This window comes from Cherax quadricarinatus, chromosome 15 (assembly GCF_038502225.1).
Source record: "Cherax quadricarinatus isolate ZL_2023a chromosome 15, ASM3850222v1, whole genome shotgun sequence".
Lineage (NCBI taxonomy): Eukaryota > Metazoa > Arthropoda > Malacostraca > Decapoda > Parastacidae > Cherax > Cherax quadricarinatus.
Window position 1 is genome coordinate 5,380,076 of NC_091306.1, and position 13,483 is coordinate 5,393,558.

The 13,483-nt window shown below is 42.5% G+C and overlaps 1 protein-coding gene and 1 long non-coding RNA gene across 3 annotated transcripts in view; one reads left to right on the forward strand and one right to left on the reverse strand.

Annotated features, from left to right (window-relative positions):
* Window positions 1–11,266, forward strand: part of LOC138852716 (uncharacterized) — a 79,031-nt gene extending 67,765 nt beyond the window's left edge. Inside the window, exons 4-5 of the long non-coding RNA XR_011392028.1 lie at window positions 10,188–10,319; window positions 11,128–11,266. This is a non-coding gene — a long non-coding RNA (uncharacterized lncRNA). The remainder of the gene's footprint in view (window positions 1–10,187; window positions 10,320–11,127) is intronic.
* Window positions 1–13,483, reverse strand: part of LOC128692026 (ADP-ribosylation factor GTPase-activating protein 1-like) — a 121,078-nt gene that overhangs the window by 8,869 nt on the left and 98,726 nt on the right. For both annotated transcript variants that reach the window (XM_070085096.1, XM_070085095.1), the window contains one exon: window positions 11,097–11,274. In XM_070085096.1, the coding sequence (XP_069941197.1) occupies window positions 11,097–11,274 (178 nt within the window). The remainder of the gene's footprint in view (window positions 1–11,096; window positions 11,275–13,483) is intronic.

A 13,483-nucleotide genomic window follows, 5' to 3' on the forward strand; every position in this document is an offset into this window, starting at 1 on the left:
AGTTTCAGACTGCACAATGGACTAAATTCTTCACTTTACGACCGACTTCCTCTACTGCCTATCTTTCTGACCACAGTATTGGCAAGGCACTCCTACGCCATGTTGGTAAAGATATTTCTTTTCATGCTCTTAAGAGCGGTACGCACATCGTCACCGTACAGAATGCTACCCAGGCTCATGAGCTTTCTCGTCTTTCCCATATCGATACTGTTCCTGTAACTATTGAAAAGCATCATTCCCTCAATTCTTGTAGTGGTACCATCATTCTGCCCCATACCATAGTTCAACAAAATTTCCAGACATGTGGCACTGACATTCTTGAACAGCTGGAACTCCAAGATCTCCCAATCCTCAAGGTAGACACTTACGTTCTTCCTGCCCGCGGGAGGAGACGATACCCTAGCAATGTGGCTCGTTTAACTTTTGACAGCCGTGAACTCCCATCCTCAGTTTATGTAGAAGGACATCGGTTACAAGTTCGAAAGGTGATCCCAACACTGCAACAGTGTAGAAATTGCTGGCGATTTGGCCATCCAGCGAAATATTGCAGATCTATCGCCGAATGCCCAGGCTGTGGTGCCGATGACCATTCTAATACGTCTTGCAATCGACCTCCCTCTTGCCTTAATTGTCATGAGGCTCACCCTTCGTACTCTCGCCGTTGTCAAGTCTACTTAAACGAGCGGGAAATCCGTTACCTCAAAGAGGCAGAAGGTCTCCCTTATGCCAGGGCAGTTTCTCATCTCCGCCTCCAAGGGAGACTACCTCGTGTTTCTTATTCCCGTGTTTCAAAACGTCCCCCCACTTCTGGTATCCCATCTTTTGCACCCACCTCTGTGGTTACCTCTCCCATAGTCACTCCTGTAGCTAATTCTTTTGCTGTCCTCGGCTCAGACGTCCCTACTTCAACGTCTCGGTCTGATCTTGCTTCTTTGTGTTCTCTCACAAGCCTCGCTGTATAGCCCTTGTGGCTTAGCGCTTCTTTTTTGATTATAATAATAATAATCTCACAAGCCTCAGTAGCGACGAGATCTCGTATGACACCTCCCCCCAATCGTCCCTCTACTTCTCAAAAGTCAAAAAAAGGTCCGTTAACACCTCCTACCCATCTTCCACCTCCTCATTTTACCTTCCCTGTCTCTGTACCTGGTTCTCCCCCTCTCACTGGCTCTGTTACAAGTGTAGAGGTTCACCCTCCTCCTCGTACTGTACCTTCCTCCCCTGTTCCCTCCCAAGTTTCTTCCTCTTCTGCCACCTCCCAGGTTTCTGCCTCTTCTGTCCCCTTCCACGCTTCTCCAGTTCCCTCCACCCTTCCGTCCCCCCCTACCTTGGTACAGTCCATTACAGTTCCAATCTTTACTCATCCTCCCCCTACCATTTCCAATATTGTCTCCCATACGACGTCTCTGAATTCTGAAACACTTGAAGCAATCTCTGAATATATTGCAGAGACCAAACCATCAATGGACACTGATCCACCCTCCGCTCCTTCTCTCTCCTCTACTCCATCTGCGCAACTCCTTTCTTCACAGCGCACCGTTCCTTCGCTGCTTGAATGTTTTCCACTGCCTCCGCATGTGGACTTTTCTAACCCCTCTAGTCCGTAGGAACCCTTACCTGCGGATTTCAGGTATCTTTATCATTGCCAATCATGGCCTATTTACAGTGGAATATACGCGGCCTCAGGGGTAATCGGGGTGAGCTTCAGATGTTACTCTCCCAGTTTTCCCCTGTTGGTGTTTGCTTACAGGAACCAAAATTACACTCTGCTGTTATCTCTCCCATCTCAGGCTATAATTTATTGTATTCTTCAGATCCTTTTCCTGATGGGACCTTTAATGAAAGTGCCCTTCTTCTACGCACTGATATTCCGTACCATCAGCTATTTGTTCGTACTTCGCTGCATTACACAGCAGCCCGTATCCACTTGCATAGGTGGTATACGCTCTGTTCTTTATATCTCTCTCCTTCTCGGGCATTATCTATTCCAGATATTGCCTTTCTTGTTTCGTCATTACCACCACCGATTCTGTTACTTGGTGATTTTAATGCCCACCATTTCCTCTGGGGGGGTCTCACTGTGATTCCCGTGGCATTCAGTTAGAGGCTTTTCTTGCCACCCACCCCCTCCATGTTTTAAATACAGGTACTCACACCCATTTTGATCCTCGGACTCACACTCTCTCTTGCATCGATCTCTCAGTCTGCTCTTCCTCCGCCGCATTAGACTTCACTTGGTCTGTTCTTCCGGACTTACATGACAGCGATCATTTCCCAATCATTCTTACTTCCCCTTCATATTCACCACCTCTTCGCATCCCACGCTGGCAATTTGATCAGGCAAATTGGAACCTTTACTCACACCTAACTGTTTTTAGAGAGGTTCCTTCTTCGTCCTCCATCGATGAGCTTTTACACCTCTTCTCGTCCTCCGTTTTAACCGCAGCTTCTCATTCTATACCCCAAACTTCGGGCAGGCATTCTCAGAAATGCGTGCCTTGGTGGTCTCCTGCTTGTGCTCGTGCAGTACGTTTGAAACGCGCTGCATGGGGCAGGTACCGGTACAATAGAACCACAGAGAGACTTCTTGAATTTAAGCAGAAGCGTGCGATCGCTCGCCGTGTCATCCGTGACGCTAAACGCACTTGCTGGCGAGATTATGTCTCCACCATCACCTCTGCTTCCTCTATGAGTGCAGTCTGGAAAAAAGTACGAAAACTGAGTGGTAAATATTCTCCTGACCCGGCTCCTGTTCTGCGGGTTGCCGGTGTTGATATAGCAAACCAACTAGATGTTGCCAATGAAATTGGCAATCATCTGGTTTGTATTTCTCAGGGACTCCATCTATGCCCCTCATTTCTTTCCTCAAAGTCTGCCAGAGAGTTAGCACCCTTGGACTTTTCTTCTCTCAGAGAAGAACAGTATAATGTGCCTTTTACACTTCAAGAACTGGAGGCAACACTCTCAGCTTGCCGATCATCGGCAGCTGGGCCCGACGACATTCATATTCGTATGCTACAACATTTACATCAGTCAGCCCTTGCAGTCCTATTACGCCTTTACAATCTTATTTGGTCACAAGGAGTTCTTCCACAGCTGTGGAAATCCGCCATTGTTCTCCCTTTCCGCAAACCAGGCACTACGGGACATGAAACCTCCCACTATCGTCCCATTGCTCTTACCAGTGCAGTTTGCAAAGTGATGGAACGCCTAGTAAATAGACGTTTAGTGTGGTATTTAGAGACACACAACAGTCTCTCCACTCGTCAATATGGCTTTCGTAAGGGACGTTCTACCATAGACCCCTTACTACGCTTGGATACGTATGTTCGTAATGCCTTTGCGAATAACCACTCAGTTATTGCCATATTTTTTGACCTTGAGAAGGCATATGACACAACTTGGAGGTATAATATTTTAGCCCAAGCCCACTCCTTAGGCCTTCGAGGCAATCTACCATCCTTCCTTAAGAACTTTTTAACTGACAGGCATTTCCGTGTTCGGGTTAATAATGTGCTCTCCCCGGACTTTATCCAAGCTGAAGGTGTCCCCCAGGGATGTGTTCTGAGCACAACACTTTTTCTCCTTGCTATTAATGATTTGGCCTCTAGTCTTCCATCAAATATTTGGTCATCACTCTATGTTGATGACTTCGCTATTGCCTGTGCAGGTGCTGACTGTCACCTTATTACAGTTTCTCTCCAGCATGCAGTCGACCGTGTTTCCAATTGGGCCACCACACGTGGGTTTAAATTTTCCAGCACTAAAACCCACCAAATTACTTTTACTAGACGCTTTGTCATCTCCGATCATCCTTTGTACCTCTATGGCTCCCGTATCCCTGAATGTGATACAGTCAAGTTTCTGGGCCTCCTCTTTGATCGTAGGTTATCCTGGAAACCTCACATTACCTCTCTGAAGGCAACTTGTCACAGCCGGCTGAACCTTCTTAAAACCCTTGCTCATCTTTCATGGGGAGCTGATCGTCGAACCCTCCTTCGCCTACATTCCACCCTTATCTTATCGAAACTTGATTATGGTGACCAGATCTATTCAGCGGCATCTCCTGCTACTCTCTCTAGCCTTAACCCCATTCATCACCAAGGATTACGTTTATGCCTTGGTGCTTTTCGCTTTTCCCCTGTCGAGAGCCTCTATGCAGAAGCGAACGTTCCATCCTTATCTGATCACCGTGATGCCCATTGCCTTCGCTACTATGTACGTTCTCATGATCTCCGCAATCCTTCCATTTATAGAATGGTCACTGATATTAGTAGACATTCTTTATTTGTTCGCCGCCCCTGTTTACTCCGTCCCTTCTCTCTTCGCCTTCATTCGCTCTTGTCTTCTCTTCAATTACCACCTTTCTATGTACATGTAGCATCTCACTTTTCCCTACCCCCCTGGGAAGTTCCAGCTGTTCGAGTCTGTTCTTTCTCTCTCCCTTGCTCGAAAGCCCAACTGTCTACGGTCGCTTCCCGCTCTCATTTTCTTGACCACTTTCACTCTCATTCTCATGCCATTGCTGTGTACACAGATGGCTCTAAGTCTTCTGACGGCGTAGGATTTGCAGCAGCGTTTCCGGACAGCATCGTACAAGGGCATTTACTATCTTCGGCTAGTATTTTTACTGCTGAATTGTATGCCATCCTTACAGCACTTATCCGTATTGCATCTATGCCTGTGTCATCATTTGTGGTTGTCTCAGACTCCCTTAGTGCTTTACAGGCTATACAGAAATTTGATACACCTCACCCCTTAGTCCTCCGTATCCAACTTTGGCTACGCCACATCTTTACGAAGCATAAAGATATTGTTTTTTGTTGGGTCCCTGGTCATGTTGACGTACAGGGCAATGAACAGGCAGACACTGCTGCGAGGTCAGCAGTACATGACCTACCAGTTTCATGTAGAGGTATTCCATTTACGGACTATTTTGCTGCAATATCTTCCCAACTTCACACCCGTTGGCAACAACGTTGGTCTACTATGCTCGGCAACAAACTTCAATCTATTAAACCGAGTATAGGTTACTGGCCGTCTTCTTATCATCAGTGTCGAGGTTGGGAGACTACTCTCTCCCGTTTTCGCATTGGCCATACTCGTCTTACTCATGGATATCTCATGGAGAGGCACCCTGCTCCTCTCTGTGAGAATTGCCAAGTTCCATTATCAATCAGCCACATTCTGTTGGACTGCCCACTTTATCAACGAGCACGCAGAATTTACCTCCGTCGTCGTCTTCACTCTGCTGCTCTCTCTTTACCTTCCCTTCTCGCTGATGGACCCACCTTTCATCCAGACTCTCTCATTGACTTTTTGACAACAACTGACTTACTTCACAAATTCTGATACCTTCAGCCCTTTCTACTTCAATCTCTTGCTATCCCCTACCCCCGTACTATCCCCTGCCCCGCTGTTTTCTGTAACCTACTGATCATCCCTCCTCCCTACTGCCATCCAATACCCTTGCTTCCTTCCCTACCCTGCAGCGCTGTATAGCCCTTGTGGCTTAGCGCTTCTTTTTGATTATAATAATAATGTTTCTTCACTTTTTGGGCGTGTTTTTTTTTTTTTTATATTTGTACACGTAGAATTTACCTCCGTCGTCGTCTTCGCTCCGCTGCTCTCTCTTTACCTTCCCTTCTCGCTGATGGACCCACCTTTCATCCAGACTCTCTCATTGACTTTTTGACAACAACTGACTTACTTCACAAATTCTGATACCTTCAGCCCTTTCTACTTCAATCTCTTGCTATCCCCTACCCCCGTACTATCCCCTGCCCCGCTGTTTTCTGTAACCTACTGATCATCCCTTCCCCCTTCTGCCGCCCAATACCCTCGCTTCCTTCCCTACCCTGCAGTGCTGTATAGCCCTTGTGGCTTAGCGGTTCTTTTTGATGAGGGAAAAAAGGCGAGTGGTGCGTTGAGGTATATGTGGAGTCAAAAAATGTTATCTATGGAGGCAAAGAAGGGAATGTATAGTAGTACCAACACTCTTATATGGGTGTGAAGCTTGGGTGGTAAATGCAGCAGCGAGGAGACGGTTGGAGGCAGTGGAGATGTCCTGGTTAAGGTCAATGTGTGGTATAAATATTATGCAGAAAATTCGGAGTGTGGAAATTAGGAAAAGGTGTGGAGTTAATAAAAGTATTAGTCAGAAGGCAGAAGAGGGGTTGTTGAGGTGGTTTGGTCATTTAGAGAGAACGGATCAAAGTAGAATGACATGGAAAGCATATAAATCTATAGGGGAAGGAAGGCGGGGTAGGGGTTGTCCTCGAAAGGGTTGGAGAGAGGGGGTAAAGGAGGTTTTGTGGGCAAGGGACTTGGACTTCCAGCAAGCGTGCGTGAGCATGTTAGATAGGAGTGAATGGAGACGAATGGTACTTGGGACCTGACGATCTGTTGGAGTGTGAGCAGGGTAATATTTAGTGAAGGGATTCAGGGAAACCGGTTACTTTCATACAGTCGGACTTGAGTCCTGGAAATGGGAAGTACAATGCCTGCACTTTAAAGGAGGGGTTTGGGATATTGGCAGTTTGGAGGGATATGTTGTGTATCTTTATATGTGTATGCTTCTAAACTGTTGTATTCTGAGCACCTCTGCAAAAACAGTGATAATGTGTGAGTGTGGTGAAAGTGTTGAATGATGATGAAAGTATTTTCTTTTTGGGGATTTTTTCTTTTTTGGGTCACCCTGCCTCGGTGGGAGACGGCCGACTTGTTGGAAAAAAAAAAAAAAATTTATATTTGTATAAGTCACCATGGGGCCCAAGAAGATTAGTGATAACAGCCAACCAAAAAGAAAATTGGTTAGTGTTTGCCCTGATGTAAACACTGCCTCTCCATATAATATGCCTTTTATTTATTTTGGTGTCTTTATTGTGCTTCTAGGTTATCATGTTTCTGATATCAAGCTGGAATAAATATGATAGATAACCTTTACTACTAATACAGTATTAGCATAATTACACAATATTGTATTCACGCCACCACTAGTATCCAGCTATCGAGACGACTCATCAGCTACGTAATGCTCCTTCTGCTGGCCCCTCCCTCTCTCCTATAGCTCCTCCCACTTCAGGCCCCTCTTATATTATGCTTGCTTTCCATTTTGAATTTTTATTCACACAATAAAATAGAAGATTTACTGTTATGCAGACTACTCCATTACTGAAAAAAGTATAAATAATATCAGTGCATTTGTGAATGCATATTATCAAATAAAATCAAAGTTTATTCTCTATAAGGATTACAATGCGGGGTTTACAGACTTTGGTTATTGAGTGGTTTACATGTAATAAAATACTAATTACAGAGGGGGCCACTAGAACACCTAGCATGGCTAGGCATTTCGGGCAAACTCAGATTAATTCTTAACCCTAAATTATTACAAATTGTGGAGTAAGTTGACTAAATACTAAGTGACTAAATACTGGTTTGTGAGTTTAGCAATGTGAATGCTTTTTGCTTTGGCACAATACATAGTTTCTATAGTGAAATATCACAGGCAAACTTATGACTAGTTAGGAATCATTATTTTAAGATTAAGATTTGTATTTCTGTGCTTATAGTCAAATGGGCGAGTGAGTGAGTGTGTGAACCACCAGGTGGTTTACATGTAGTTAGTTGTCGGGGTGTATCAGGGAGATAAGATGTTTTCTAACAGTAGTTTTGAAGGTGATGAATGTGTCTGCAGTTCTAGAGTTTTCAGGTAGGGTGTTCCAGATTTTAGGGCCTTTGACATACATTGAATTTTTGTAAAGGTTTAGTTGGACACGGGGAATGTCGTAGAGATGTTTGCGTCTGGTGTTATGCCTGTGGGCCCTGTCACAACTATCAAGAAAGCATTTGAGGTCAAGGTTAATATTGGAATTTAAGGTCCTGTATATGTAGATTGAACAGTAGTAAGTGTGGATGTTCTGAACAGGGAGTAAGTTTAGATCTATGAAGAGGGGGGGGGGTGTTGCCAGGGATGGGATTTAGTGATTATTCTTACTGCAGCTTTTTGTTGAGTTATTATTGGCTTTAGGTGTGTTGCTGCAGTTGATCCCCAAGCACAAATAGCATAGGTGAGGTATGGATAAATGAGTGAATGGTATAGTGTGAGAAGGGCATTTTGCGGCACGTAGTATCGTATCTTGGAAAGGATCCCAACTGTTTTGGATACTTTTTTTGTTGTGTGTTGGATATGGGTGCTGAAATTCAGGTTGTTGTCGAAGTATAGGCCTAGGAATTTGCCCTCATTATGTCTGGCAATTAGAGTGTTGTCAATCTTAATGTTAAGTTTGCGTGCAGCACCTGCTCTGCTACCAAACATAATATAGTAGGTTTTGTCAGTGTTAAGTGTAAGTTTATTAGCTGTCATCCAAGTTGATGTTTTGAGCAGCTCCTCGTTAACAATGGTGTCGAGGGTGGCAAGATTAGGGCGAGAGATGATACAAGTCGTGTCGTCAGCAAAGAGAATGGGTTTCAGGTGTTGGGATACGTTTGGAAGATCACTGATGTAAATGAGGAAGAGCAGGGGTCCAAGGACACTTCCCTGCAGAACTCCAGTATCAAGTGGCCGTGTTGATGATGCTGTGTCTTTAATGGTGACATACTAATACCTAATAGTAAGGTAGGATTTGAAATATGCAAGCACATGGCCTCTTTTATCATAATGGTCTAGTTTGTGGAGTAGGATGCCGTGGTCTGTGTCAAAAGCTTTTCTTAGGTCAATAAAAATTCCTTTCAGATATTCATTATTTTCCAATGCTGTGTAAAGTAGATCTAGCATTTTTACAATTGCATCATTAGTGCTTTTATTTTTCCTGAATCCAAATTGCCAGGGGTTGAGTATGCTTTGTGCCGTTATAAATGAATACAGTTTCTTGTGCACGAGTTTCTCGAAGATTTTGGATAGCAATGGTAAGTTTGATATTGGCCTCTAGTTGTTTACATCTGTAGGGTCACCACCTTTATGTATTGGTGTAACCCTGGCTGTCTTGAGTAGTTTCGGGAAGGTGCTAGTTTCTAGTGACTTGTTAAAAAGTAATGAGATAGCATGCAAAAGGACATGGGCCGCTCACTTGTACAATAATGGTGGGACATGAGACAGATTCCCTGAGGTATTTTTAAGTGACTTTATAATCTCGGTGACTTCGGTGGGCTCAGTTGGTACAAGATAGAAAGAATTTGGGAAATTCCCATCTAGATAGTCCCTGGCATGGGCATTGGTACATGAGATTTTACTGGCAAGATTAGATCCTATGGTTGAGAAGAAGTCGTTTATCTTGTTAGCTGTTTCAGTGGGATGCAGTGGAGTTTCATTACGTTTAGTTAGTTAGACCCACCAGTTGAAGTGTATTGGACATGTGATGTGATTTGTTTACTCTTGAACATCAGCAAAAATCGAACATTTCCGCTACTTTGAGCCCAATTTCAAGGTACTTTTAGTCCTTTCATTCTATCAAATGAGATCAAGAAAACGAGAATACAATCATAAATACCCTAAACCATACCACGGGCGGGGATAGAACCCGTGATCAGAAAGTCTCAAAACTCCAGACCGTCGCGTTAGCCACTGGGTCAGCTAGCCACAATAAGATTCATCCAACAAGGTATATTTCTACACCATAAGAAGGTTAGCATAGGCACTACTGTGACCACAAATGCAAGTTTTTATAGACGAATCTCCAGCTAGGGTGGCCGTGACGAACTCTAGCTCAAGTCCCCTCAAAGCTGTCAACATGACTCATGAAATCGTAATGACACGATTGCAAACAAACCATACCACTTGCATTTGTGGTCACAGTGGTGCCTCTGCTAACCTTCCTATGGTGTAGAAATATACCTAGTTGGATGAATCTTATTGTGGCTAGCTGGCCCAGTGGCTAACGCAACTGTCTGGGGTTTTGAGACTCTCTGATTGCAGATTCTATCCCCGCCCGTTTTATGGTTTGTTTGCAATCGTGTCATTATGATTTTACGAGTCATAAATACCCTACGAAAATACACCACAAAGTCGCTGTGTATTTTTGGAGGTGTGAAACGGATTAATCTAATTAATGTTATTCCTTACGGGAAAAATTTGTTTGGTACTCAAACAGAACGGCACTTTAACAACCTTCTGGAACTAATTAAGTTCAAGTACCGAGGTTCCACTGTACTGAATGTAATTTTTATATTTTTTTTTTCTTTTTTAGATTTAACAGTTATCTTACATGCTCATAAAACAAAGACCAGCAGTGCTGCCAGTGTGTGAAGTTAGTCTACAGCTGCTGACCACCCTTCTCCTAGCATACCACCCCTAAGAACCTACATTCCCAGGAAGAATGGTAGGCCTCTGATGTATAACTGGTTTCCTGGGAGTCAAGTTTGGGGAATCTCATGATAAACAAGAGACTCCATTGATATGATTTATGAGTCAAGAGTATTTCCAGACTGATGAGATGCTTTAGCTGCCACAGTTGTACAGTACTATACAGTACATTGTTTTTCTCAGGTTATTTCCCTAATTATAAAGGGACTGATTTTTATTGTTTTTAAAAAAGTACTGTACAGTACATTAAAATATAGGCACCAAACCTGTATGGGTTGTACAACAGTAAATAGGAGATGTGAAGGGTAGGGGTTAATGTAGCTAGTCATTAGAGTGGGGAAGGGGGCAAAATTGACACGAGAGCTGGTGCAATGGGTTAGTTTCTGTCAGAAAGTTAGTGAGTCTGCTTTAAAGGCAGGAGCTTCAGGGAGGAGGTCAGTTAAAGTGCATTTTAGATCCTGGAAGTGAATTTTGCATGACTTGGTAAATAGGACAGTTTATTAAGGCATATTGATGCTGTACCTTAACCCTTAAACTGTCGAAACGTAGGTCTACATTCACATGTGTAGTACTCCAACCTTTATTTTCTCCATTTGAAAGCACGTAAAAAAAAAATAGATCTACGTTCGGAGCACTACACACATAAACGTAGATCTACGTTTGGACAGTTTAAGGGTTAATCGAGAGATCAGATTATATTTTTTAAAGTAAACTATAGATTATATTTTTTGGATTTGTTAAATGTTTACTCTTTTAATAAACAGGGATATTCCTGCTTGCAAATAAGCATTACCTTTTTGACAGACCCTTTATTCTTCTTACAGCTATTGTTGGCATTTTTCTTGGAGACCCGAGCGTTTGGGGAAGGCTCCGGAGAATCCATTTGAGTTTGTGTTGGAGAGGATGGCTTGCTGTTGTTGCTGCTACCCCAGTCATTTGTCCAATTGTCATCTCCCCAACTATCATTGCATCTAGTAGCAAAGAAACAAGCATCCAATAAAGATTATGAAATATGCATATCAATTAAACACATGACACTGAAAATGAGACACCAAAACCATAAAAATTCTGTAGCTACAAACAACTTCTTTGGATGAATGGAATAATGGTAGATATAAACACATTTGTTTTATATTTTTCTAAACATTTAAAATTTAAGACCTATGAATATTCACTGTCTAGGATCCCGCCTGCTCCATTAGCAAATTTAAAAGAGAGCGATTCAGTGCGTGTTCAATGAACTGATCAACGAATGTGTGTGATTTCTCTGGTGACTGACTTTTCTTCTAAGTTTGGGAACCTTTGCTGTACATATATGAAAGGCTGACTCAAAAAATTCAAGCATAAGGAAACCCATACTATATTCTGGATTGGATAAATTACTGAAACACAGAAAACAGTTGTAATAAATGGAATAAAATGTGACTAATAATGTTTTGTGTGGAACTCCACAAGAATTAACTTTTGGGTTTTAACCCATTTGCACATTGTGAATCCCTGACATTCATCAAACATCTCCACCAAAGATTTCAGATAAAACTGAAAAATGAAAGGCCAAAATGAGGATACAGCATGGAACAACAAAGTTATTATATTGACAACAGTCTTGATACCAACAAATGAAAGGACAGACTAAAGTACATGTCACACCCATTACTGAATATGCAGTGCCAGTATGGAACTCACACCTGGTCAAGAATGTCATGAAGCTGGAAAAAGTGCAAAGGTTTGCAACAAGACTAATCCCAGAGAGACTAGAGCTAAACCTGATGGCAGCCAATGAAGGAACAACGAGGGGTAACATGATATAATGACATACAAAATACTGAGGGACAATTGAAAGGGTAGATAGGGAGAGACTGATCGAGAGGTGAAAATAGGAATATGTGGGAACAGAGATGTTAGGAAATATTTCTTAGGCCTCAGAGTGGTCAGGAAGTGTGGCTGGCAAGTGGAATGACCTGGACAGCATAGGAGTACAGACAGAATCGATATACAGCATTAACAGGTATGACAGGGTTCATGCAGCCAGGAGAAAGACCCCAGAAGCAGCCAGTGGAAAATTGGGGCCAGGAGCTAAGGCCCAACCCCAGCAACCACATGAGTGAGTAAAGTACATACAGACAAGCACAGGACACCTTCCAGTTTGCCAAACTGCATTACAGGACAGATAAATTCTTTCCAGGAATACAATACTAAATGCTTGGCAAAAACTACCTGTTAAATTCATCAAAACAAAGACTTGTGCTTCAAGATTCACTTGAAAATATCTGTATTCATTAAGCAATATGTGAAGCCTTGCATTAGATGCAGGCTTCTGCCTACTCTGAGGCCACTCGAGACATTGGCCAACATGTGAACACGTATAGCAGAACTTCCAACTCAAATTTCTGTTAAACCCTAAATACCTTATTGGCAGAATAAATTGTGGGTTCCTATGTGTGATCCATTAAGTAAGAATATGACCATCAATGATGCAAACTCCAGTTTTCTTCATCTGTCTCTTGTTTACAAGTTACTAGTGTTAAAGCTATTTGTGCATAAATAATACAGTAATTGTACATTAATTGCTGATTTAAAGCATTCTCACCCCGTCCAAACTACTTGGAATGCTGGCAATTGCTGCAAGACAGTAATACACATGAAGCAAGTGGTCGTGTAAGTGTTGTTAGCCTGTAAGATGTGTATTTCTGAAAAATTTTAGCAGGACTTATAAACTACTATACTATTCAGTGTAAATATTTAATAATTACACATTCATCTTGTCATATAGTAGTAAACTTGCATAAGGTAAACAGTGTGAGAATGTCCTGTACTGGCCTTCCAACTTAGAACCAAACGTTGACATAGCATCTCCATGATACTGTATCCTCAATGGATTTATTGTACTTTTAATATACAGGAAGGCCCCAATTATATGGAAGGTTAGGTTCCAGGCTTTACGGCAAAAAGCACCGTAAAGCAAAATTTGCTGTAAAGTGAATCGCCCTTTTTTTCCCCACTTTTAAATGCATATAAATACCTAATAACATATTTACAGAATCATATATTGAGCAACAGAACTAGGACTAAAACAATAAAAAACAAAAATACATACAGTAGGGCCCCGCTTTACAGTGATTTCAAATCATGGCCAAAACTTTCTATACAGCGAGCAGTCTTTCAAATGCAGCGCACGCC